The 11,843-nt window shown below is 50.2% G+C and overlaps 1 protein-coding gene across 1 annotated transcript; it reads left to right on the top strand.

Moving 5' to 3' along the window:
* Positions 1 to 7,201: 7,201 nt before the first annotated feature.
* LOC133339544 (polycystin-1-like protein 3) lies at positions 7,202 to 11,837 on the top strand. The gene is made up of 4 exons (XM_061547650.1): positions 7,202 to 7,465; positions 7,952 to 8,065; positions 10,515 to 10,661; positions 10,917 to 11,837. Exons 3-4 carry the CDS (start codon positions 10,659 to 10,661, stop codon positions 11,679 to 11,681), a joined length of 768 nt encoding a protein of 255 aa, XP_061403634.1. The 5' UTR covers positions 7,202 to 7,465; positions 7,952 to 8,065; positions 10,515 to 10,658; the 3' UTR covers positions 11,682 to 11,837.
* Positions 11,838 to 11,843: the final 6 nt, after the last annotated feature.

The raw sequence follows: 11,843 nt of genomic DNA, 5'->3' as shown, positions 1-11,843 counted from the left end.
ATGATGGTGATGATGACCATGATGGTGATGATGACCATGATGGTGATGATGACCATGATGGTGATGATGATGACCATGATGGTGATGATGACCATGATGATGATGATGACCATGATGGTGATGATGACCATGATGGTGATGATGACCATGATGGTGATGATGACCATGATGGTGATGATGACCATGATGATGGTGATGATGACCATGATGGTGATGATGACCATGATGGTGATGATGACCATGATGGTGATGATGATCATGATGGTGATGATGACCATGATGGTGATGATGATGACCATGATGATGATGATGACCATGATGATGATGATGATCATGATGGTGATGATGATGATCATGATGATGATGATGACCATGATGGTGATGATGACCATGATGATGATGATGACCATGATGATGATGATGACTATGATGGTGATGATGACCATGATGATGATGATGACCATGATGGTGATGATGACCATGATGGTGATGATGACCATGATGATGATGATGACCATGATGGTGATGATGACCATGATGGTGATGATGACCATGATGGTGATGATGACCATGATGATGATGATGACCATGATGGTGATGATGACCATGATGGTGATGATGACCATGATGGTGATGATGACTATGATGATGATGACTATGATGGTGATGATGACCATGGTGATGATGATGACCATGATGATGATGATGATGACCATGATGGTGATGATGACCATGATGGTGATGATGACCATGATGGTGATGATGACCATGATGGTGATGATGACTATGATGATGATGATGACTATGATGGTGATGATGACCATGATGGTGATGATGACCATGATGGTGATGATGATGACCATGATGATGATGATGACATGATGGTGATGATGACCATGATGGTGATGATGATGACCATGATGATGATGATGACCATGATGGTGATGATGACCATGATGGTGATGATGACCATGATGGTGATGATGACTATGATGGTGATGATGACCATGATGATGATGATGACCATGATGGTGATGATGACCATGATGGTGATGATGATGACCATGATGATGATGATGACCATGATGATGATGATGACCATGATGATGATGATGACCATGATGGTGATGATGATGACCATGATGATGATGATGACCATGATGATGATGATGACCATGATGGTGATGATGACTATGATGGTGATGATGATGACCATGATGATGATGATGACCATGATGGTGATGATGACCATGATGGTGATGATGATGACCATGATGGTGATGATGACCATGATGATGATGATGACCATGATGATGATGATGACCATGATGATGATGATGACCATGATGGTGATGATGACCATGATGGTGATGATGACCATGATGATGATGATGACTATGATGGTGATGATGACCATGATGGTGATGATGACCATGATGATGATGATGACCATGATGGTGATGATGACTATGATGGTGATGATGACCATGATGGTGATGATGACCATGATGGTGATGATGACTATGATGGTGATGATGACCATGATGGTGATGATGATGGTGATGATGACCATGATGGTGATGATGACCATGATGGTGATGATGACCATGATGGTGATGATGACCATGATGATGATGATGACCATGATGATGATGATGACCATGATGATGATGATGACCATGATGATGATGATGACCATGATGGTGATGATGACCAAGATGATGATGATGACCATGATGATGATGATGACCATGATGATGATGATGACTATGATGGTGATGATGACCATGGTGATGATGATGACCATGATGATGATGATGACCATGATGGTGATGATGACCATGATAGTGATGATGATGACCATGATGATGATGATGACCATGATGGTGATGATGACCATGATGGTGATGATGATGACCATGATGATGATGATGACCATGATGGTGATGATGACCATGATGGTGATGATGACCATGATGGTGATGATGACTATGATGGTGATGATGATGACCATGATGATGATGATGACCATGATGGTGATGATGACCATGATGGTGATGATGACCATGATGGTGATGATGATGACCATGATGATGATGATTACCATGATGGTGATGATGACCATGATGGTGATGATGACCATGATGGTGATGATGACCATGATGGTGATGATGACCATGATGGTGATGATGATGACCATGATGATGATGATGACCATGATGGTGATGATGACCATGATGGTGATGATGACTATGATGGTGATGATGATGATGACCATGATGGTGATGATGACCATGATGGTGATGATGACCATGATGGTGATGATGACTATGATGGTGATGATGATGACCATGATGATGATGATGACCATGATGGTGATGATGACCATGATGGCGATGATGACCATGATGGTGATGATGACCATGATGGTGATGATGATGACCATGATGATGATGATGACCATGATGATGATGATGACCATGATGGTGATGATGACTATGATGGTGATGATGATGACCATGATGATGATGATGACCATGATGGTGATGATGACCATGATGGTGATGATGATGACCATGATGGTGATGATGACCATGATGATGATGATGACCATGATGATGATGATGACCATGATGATGATGATGACCATGATGGTGATGATGACCATGATGGTGATGATGACCATGATGATGATGATGACTATGATGGTGATGATGACCATGATGGTGATGATGACCATGATGATGATGATGACCATGATGGTGATGATGACTATGATGGTGATGATGACCATGATGGTGATGATGACCATGATGGTGATGATGACTATGATGGTGATGATGACCATGATGGTGATGATGATGGTGATGATGACCATGATGGTGATGATGACCATGATGGTGATGATGACCATGATGATGATGATGACCATGATGATGATGATGACCATGATGATGATGATGACCATGATGATGATGATGACCATGATGGTGATGATGACCATGATGATGATGATGACCATGATGATGATGATGACCATGATGATGATGATGACTATGATGGTGATGATGACCATGGTGATGATGATGACCATGATGATGATGATGACCATGATGGTGATGATGACCATGATGGTGATGATGATGACCATGATGATGATGATGACCATGATGGTGATGATGACCATGATGGTGATGATGATGACCATGATGATGATGATGACCATGATGGTGATGATGACCATGATGGTGATGATGACCATGATGGTGATGATGACTATGATGGTGATGATGATGACCATGATGATGATGATGACCATGATGGTGATGATGACCATGATGGTGATGATGACCATGATGGTGATGATGATGACCATGATGATGATGATTACCATGATGGTGATGATGACCATGATGGTGATGATGACCATGATGGTGATGATGACCATGATGGTGATGATGATGACCATGATGATGATGATGACCATGATGGTGATGATAACCATGATGGTGATGATGACTATGATGGTGATGATGATGATGACCATGATGGTGATGATGACCATGATGGTGATGATGACCATGATGGTGATGATGACTATGATGGTGATGATGATGACCATGATGATGATGATGACCATGATGGTGATGATGACCATGATGGTGATGATGACCATGATGGTGATGATGACCATGATGGTGATGATGATGACCATGATGATGATGATGACCATGATGGTGATGATGACCATGATGGTGATGATGACTATGATGGTGATGATGATGACCATGATGATGATGATGACCATGATGGTGATGATGACCATGATGGTCATGATGACCATGATGGTGATGATGATGACCATGATGATGATGATTACCATGATGGTGATGATGACCATGATGGTGATGATGACCATGATGGTGATGATGATGACCATGATGATGATGACCATGATGGTGATGATGACCATGATGGTGATGATGACTATGATGGTGATGATGATGATGACCATGATGGTGATGATGACCATGATGGTGATGATGACCATGATGGTGATGATGACTATGATGGTGATGATGATGACCATGATGATGATGATGACCATGATGGTGATGATGACCATGATGGTGATGATGACCATGATGGTGATGATGACCATGATGGTGATGATGATGACCATGATGATGATGATGACCATGATGGTGATGATGACCATGATGGTGATGATGACTATGATGGTGATGATGATGACCATGATGATGATGATGACCATGATGGTGATGATGACCATGATGGTGATGATGATGACCATGATGATGATGATGACCATGATGGTGATGATGATGACCATGATGATGATGATGACCATGATGGTGATGATGACCATGATGGTGATGATGACCATGATGATGATGATGACCATGATGGTGATGATGACCATGATGGTGATGATGACCATGATGGTGATGATGATGACCATGATGATGATGATGACCATGATGATGATGATGACCATTATGATGATGATGACCATGATGGTGATGATGACCATGATGGTGATGATGATGACCATGATGGTGATGATGACCATGATGGTGATGATGACCATGATGGTGATGATGACTATGATGGTGATGATGACCATGATGGTGATGATGACTATGATGGTCATGATGACCATGATGATGGTGATGATGACCATGATGATGATGATGACCATGATGATGATGATGACCATGATGGTGATGATGACCATGATGGTGATGATGACCATGATGGTGATGATGACTATGATGGTGATGATGACCATGATGGTGATGATGACCATGATGGTGATGATGATGACCATGATGGTGATGATGATGACCATGATGATGATGATGACCATGATGGTGATGATGACCATGATGGTGATGATGACCATGATGGTGATGATGACCATGATGGTGATGATGATGACCATGATGATGATGATGACCATGATGATGATGATGACCATGATGGTGATGATGACCATGATGGTGATGATGACCATGATGGTGATGATGATGACCATGATGATGATGATGACCATGATGGTGATGATGACCATGATGGTGATGATGACCATGATGGTGATGATGACCATGATGGTGATGATGACCATGATGGTGGTGATGATGACCATGATGATGATGATGCCCATGATGGTGATGATGACCATGATGGTGATGATGACCATGATGGTGATGATGATGACCATGATGGTGATGATGATGACCATGATGATGATGATGACCATGATGGTGATGATGACCATGATGGTGGTGATGATGACCATGATGGTGATGATGATGACCATGATGATGATGATGACCATGATGGTGATGATGACCATGATGGTGATGATGACTATGATGGTGATGATGATGACCATGATGATGATGATGACCATGATGGTGATGATGACCATGATGATGATAATCATGATGGTGATGATGACCATGATGGTGATGATGATGACCATGATGATGATGATGACCATGATGGTGATGATGACCATGATGGTGATGATGATGACCATGATGATGATGATGACCATGATGGTGATGATGATGACCATGATGATGATGATGACCATGATGGTGATGATGACCATGATGGTGATGATGACTATGATGGTGATGATGATGACCATGATGATGATGATGACCATGATGGTGATGATGACCATGATGGTGATGATGACCATGATGGTGATAATGATGACCATGATGATGATGATGACCATGATGATGATGATGACCATTATGATGATGATGACCATGATGGTGATGATGACCATGATGGTGATGATGATGACCATGATGGTGATGATGACCATGATGGTGATGATGACTATGATGGTGATGATGACCATGATGGTGATGATGATGGTGATGATGATCATGATGGTGATGATGATCATGATGGTGATGATGATCACGATGATGATGATGGTGATGACCATGATGGTGATGATGACCATAATGGTGATGATGATGACCATGATGATGATGATGATCATGATGGTGATGACCATGATGGTGATGATGACTATGATGGTGATGATGACCATGATGGTGATGATGATGACCATGATGATGATGATCATGATGGTGATGATGACTATGATGGTGATGATGACCATGATGGTGATGATGACTATGATGGTGATGATGACCATGATGGTGATGATGATCATGATGGTGATGATCATGATGGTGATGATGATGGTTGATGATGATCATGATGGTGATGGTGATGATGATCATGATGGTGATGATCATGATGGTGATGGTGATCATGATGGTGATGGTGATGATGATCATGATGGTGATGATCATGATGGTGATGATGATCATGATGGTGATGATGATCATGATGGTGATGATGATCATGATGGTGATGATCATGATGGTGATGGTGATCATGATGGTGATGGTGATGATGATCATGATGATGATGATCATGATGGTGATGATGATCATGATGGTGATGGTGATGATGATCATGATGGTGATGATCATGATGGTGATGATGACCATGATGGTGATGATGATCATGATGGTGATGATCATGATGGTGATGATGATGGTGATGATGATCATGATGGTGATGATGATCATGATGGTGATGATGATCATGATGGTGATGATGATCATGATGGTGATGATGATGATGATCATGATGGTGATGATGATCATGATGGTGATGATGATCATGATGATCATGATGGTGATGATGATCATGATGGTCATGATGATGATGATCATGATGATGGTGATGATCATGATGATCATGATGATGGTGATGATCATGATGATGATGATGATCATGATGGTGATGATGATCATGATGGTGATGATGATCATGATGGTGATGATGATGATGATCATGATGGTGATGATGATCATGATGGTGATGATGATCATGATGATCATGATGGTGATGATGATCATGATGGTCATGATGATGATGATCATGATGATGGTGATGATCATGATGATCATGATGATCATGATGGTGATGATGATCATGATGGTGATGATGATCATGATGATCATGATGGTGATGATGATCATGATGGTCATGATGATGATGATCATGATGATGGTGATGATCATGATGATCATGATGATGGTGACCTGTCTCTCCCTGTCTCTCTCTGCAGACGCGGTGCTGTTGGCCGCCGGCGCCGCGTGCCTCTGCTGTGCCCGCACCGCCTCCCCCCACCCCCCCCTCCCCCCACCCCTCCCCTCCCCCCGCCCCCCTCTCACCACCACCACCTCCACCACCACCAGCACAACCTCCACCACCACCGCCACAACCTCCACCACAACCGCCACCACCACCACGGAACGAAGCCGCTCGTCGCTTCGCGTGCGACACGCGACTCCTCGCCGCCATCTTGTGCCAGGCGCGCGTGGCAGAGCACGTGGCGGTACGGGGGGGGGTCACGTGGGGGGTACGGAGTACGGGGGGGGGGCACGGGGGGGGTACGGGGGGGGGGTACGGGGGGGGGCACGGGGGGGGGCACGGGGGGGGGGTGGGGGGCACGGGGGGGGGTGGGGTACGGGGGGGGGGGTGGGGTACGGGGGGGTGAGTAGCAGGCCTCACCCCAGCTAGGTGAGTAGTAGGCCTCACCCCAGCTAGGTGAGTAGTAGGCCTCACCCCAGCTAGGTGAGTAGTAGGCCTCACCCCAGCTAGGTGAGTAGTAGGCCTCACCCCAGCTAGGTGAGTAGTAGGCCTCACCCCAGCTAGGTGAGTAGTAGGCCTCACCCCAGCTAGGTGAGTAGTAGGCCTCACTCCAGCTAGTTGAGTAGGCCTCACTCCAGCTAAGTTAGGAATAGGATTCATCCCAGCCAGACAAATCTTGCAAATGATGTTAATGATGTTGTTGACTTGCTTCTGCTGCCGCCGGGTGCAGAGGGAGTTTTTGAGGAGCGGAAACCGGAGCGCCGTTGTCGCGTGGGCCTCCTGGAGCCTGGAGGCCTCACTGCTGCCCGACCCGGCCATCTCCCAAGTGTGGGCCCAACGGCGGGTCCGTGTGTCCGTGTGTCCGAGTCCCGGGTGTCTTAGTCCACGTGTCGGGGTCCGTGTGCGGCCCTCAGAGGGGCAACGGCACCGTAGTGGTTAGTGACCCGAGTTCGATTCCCACTTATGCTCACCGCCAGCCTCAAAGCAGACGTCGCAAACGGGTTTTGATTCCTTACCCGTACCCGGCCGCACCAGGGTCGCAAACGGGTACCCGTACCCGGCCGTACCCGTACCCTACCCGTACCCGGCCGGGTACGGGTAGGGTACGGTTATCGGGTACCCGATTGCGACCTCTGGGATGAAGCCATGTTGCAGGCGCGGGTGGGTTGATTCTAGGAACTTGAATTGTGAGAAGAGACAAGACGTTGGGAAATGAGTGACAAACGGTGACTCACCAGTGACCCTACCCGTACCCGTACCCGGCTGCACCAGGGTCGCAAACGGGTACCCGTACCCGACTGGGTACGGGTAGCCGGGTATCGGCTAGGATACGGGTATCGGGTACCTGGTTGCGACCTCTGGTTCACAAATTCCTTGACCAGCTCCGGTTTGACAGCAGAGGTCTCCGAATCAGTCGGGCAGGATTATCCTTACATCGGCTGTGTAACGCCGCAGTGTGGAAGCTACCTGGTCTGTCTTTCCGCGCAAAGCTTCGGGTCTTCTCGGCCACGGTCATGCCTGTCCCTTCTCTGCGTTGGTGAGATGTGGACCCCCCCCCAATAGAACATCTGCGCTAGTTAGAAACATTCAGGCGGGCCCTGTCTACCATCCATCCTGGGTTTAACCAGCAGGTTGGATTGTGTGAGGAGCCCACAAACCCTTGTAGGATATGGACGGACACAGTCCCATCGGTGTGCTCCGGCAGGCAAGGCTGCGTTGGCTGGGTCACGTAGCCTGCATGCCCAGCCACCCCATGCCCAGCCACCGCATGCCCAGCCACCGCATGCCCAGCCACCGCATGCCCAGCCACCGCATGCCCAGCCACCGCATGCCCAGCCACCCCATGCCCAGCCACCGCATGCCCAGCCACCGCATGCCCAGCCACCGCATGCCAGCCACCCCATGCCCAGCCACCGCATGCCAGCCACCCCATGCCCAGCCACCGCATGCCCAGCCACCGCATGCCCAGCCACCGCATGCCCAGCCACCGCATGCCCAGCCACCGCATGCCCAGCCACCGCATGCCCAGCCACCGCATGCCCAGCCACCGCATGCCCAGCCACCGCATGCCCAGCCAACCCATGCCCATGCCCCCAGCCCACCCGCATGCCCAGCCACCGCATGCCAGCCACCGCATGCCCAGCCACCGCATGCCCAGCCACCGCATGCCCAGCCACCGCATGCCCAGCCACCGCATGCCCCAGCCACCGCATGCCCAGCCACCGATGCCCAGCCACCGCATGCCCAGCCACCGCATGCCCCCCCACCGCATGCCCAGCCACCGCATGCCCAAGCAGATTATGTTTGACCGAATAAGAGGGGGCTACACGGGCTGGAGTCGAGATGGACTGACGGCGTGGGTGAGTGGGTGGGTGAGTGGGTGGGTGAGTTAGTAGGTGGGTGGGTGGGTGGGTGAGTGGGTGGGTGGGTGGGTGAGTGGGTGGGAAAAGTGAGTGGGTGAGTTAGTAGGTGGGTGGGTGGGTGAGTGGGTGGGAAAAGTGAGTGGGTGAGTTAGTAGGTGGGTGGGTGGGTGGGTGAGTGGGTGGGTGGGTGAGTGGGTGGGTGGTGTGAGTGAGTGGGTGAGTGAGTGGGTGAGTTAGTAGGTGGGTGGGTGGGTGAGTGGGTGGGTGAGTGGGTGGGTGAGTGAGTGGGTGAGTTAGTAGGTGGGTGGGTGGGTGGGTGAGTGGGTGGGTGGGTGGTGAGTGAGTGGGTGAGTGAGTGGGTGAGTTAGTAGGTGGGTGGGTGGGTGAGTGGGTGGGTGAGTGGGTGGGTGAGTGAGTGGGTGAGTGAGTGGGTGAGTGAGTGGGTGAGTGAGTGGGTGAGTGAGTGAGTTCTCCACGCTGGGCGACTACCTCCACCTCCTGCACGTGGCCGCACTCACCCTGCGCCCTGTGGGCGAGTGGGTGGATGAGTGGGTGGGTGAGTGAGTGGGTGGGTGGGTGAGTGGGTGAGTGGGTGGGTGGGTGAGTGGGTGGGTGGGTGAGTGAGTGGGTGGGTGGGTGAGTGGGTGGGTGGGTGAGTGAGTGGGTGGGTGAGTGAGTGAGTGGGTGAGTGGGTGGGTGGGTGAGTGGGTGGGTGAGTGAGTGAGTGAGTGGGTGAGTGGGTGGGTGGGTGAGTGGGTGAGTGGGTGAGTGGGTGGGTAAGTGGGTGGGTGAGTGAGTGGGTGGGCGGGCGAGTGATCGAACAGGTGTATCTTGCGTGCCTCCGAGTATCTGCGCGAGTGATTTGATCCATTATGGTGAAGTTTGGATCCGTCCACCCCACCGCCCCCATCGCCCCCCCCCCTTCCCCAGCTGTCGTCCCTGTGGAGGGAGGTTGTGGGGGGCTCTGCGCTGCTTGTCTCGGCTCTGAGCGGCGCCGCTGGGGCCCTGGGGGACCCGGCTCCGGCAGTCAGCGCCCTAGGGCACGCTCGCTCCCTGCACCACGTGCTGGCCGCCATGGTGAGTGCCACGCAGAGACAGCTGCCACTGGATGGTGCCCCCCTAGGCTATAGGCTACACAACAGCAGTCATCGCACCCCCATACTGGCAGCAGACTCACACACAGGGGCAGATGCCACTGGGGACATCCCTAGGCTAGACCGCACACAGAGGCAATCACAGCCCCCGACTGGCAGTACGCCGGGTAACACAAAATTTGAAAACCTGAAACATCCCGCCCGACGCTGTTTGCCGATATTCTTATATCTTCCACAGGAAATGACATCAGAGCCAGCAGCGGAAGCGACTCAACTGGCGCAGGAAGTGATGTCGCCGCCGCGCGTTACAAACAGTCCGAGGCAGGCGGCGACATTGTCGCAAAAGGACGCGGTGGAGCAAGCGCAAAGAGTGACATCACAACCACTGGCCGTGGGGCAGGAAGTGACATCACAACGGCGAGAAGTGATGTCACAGCCGCCAGTCGCGGCACAGGAAGTGACGTCGCAAACGCGGGCCTCGAGACAGGAAGTGACGTCACAGCCGCCAGTCGCGGCACAGGAAGTGACGTCGCAAACGCGGGCATCGAGACAGGAAGTGACGTCACAGCCGCCAGTCGCGGCACAGGAAGTGACGTCGCAAACGCGGGCATCGAGACAGGAAGTGACGTCACAGTCGCCAGTCGCGGCACAGGAAGTGACGTCGCAAACGCGGGCCTCGAGACAGGAAGTGACGTCGCAGCCGCCAGTCGCGGCACAGGAAGTGACGTCGCAAACGCGGGCATCGAGACAGGAAGTGACGTCACAGTCGCCAGTCGCGGCACAGGAAGTGACATCGCAAACGCGGGCATCGAGACAGGAAGTGACATCGCAACCCCAGGAAGTGACGTCACGGAGGGCCCGTCGGCTTGGCGTGGCGGAGGTGTTTGCCGTGTCGCGGGACTATTTGCGAGGTAAAGTGGCCTTGTTCCTGCGCCTCGTCGCCATTGGCTGGTGCCCGGCCAATCAGAAGAGACGTCGGCGGATGCTGTGCCCCAAACCGTGAGGTCGGACCGAATCGTAGTAGCAGCGCGTGTGCACAGAACGCCCCACCACATCGCAAACGCGGGCATCGATGATATTTATCGATATTTTATATTTGCCACAGGGGAGTGAGATCATCATCATCGCAACTGCGGGTGGCGAGGCAGGAAGTGACGTCACAGAC

The sequence above is a fragment of the Lethenteron reissneri genome, unplaced genomic scaffold, assembly GCF_015708825.2.
Source record: "Lethenteron reissneri isolate LAM-NWPU_2019-01 unplaced genomic scaffold, ASM1570882v1 scaffold_1879, whole genome shotgun sequence".
NCBI classification, from domain to species: domain Eukaryota; kingdom Metazoa; phylum Chordata; class Hyperoartia; order Petromyzontiformes; family Petromyzontidae; genus Lethenteron; species Lethenteron reissneri.
This window is presented reverse-complemented; position numbering and strand designations above follow the sequence as displayed.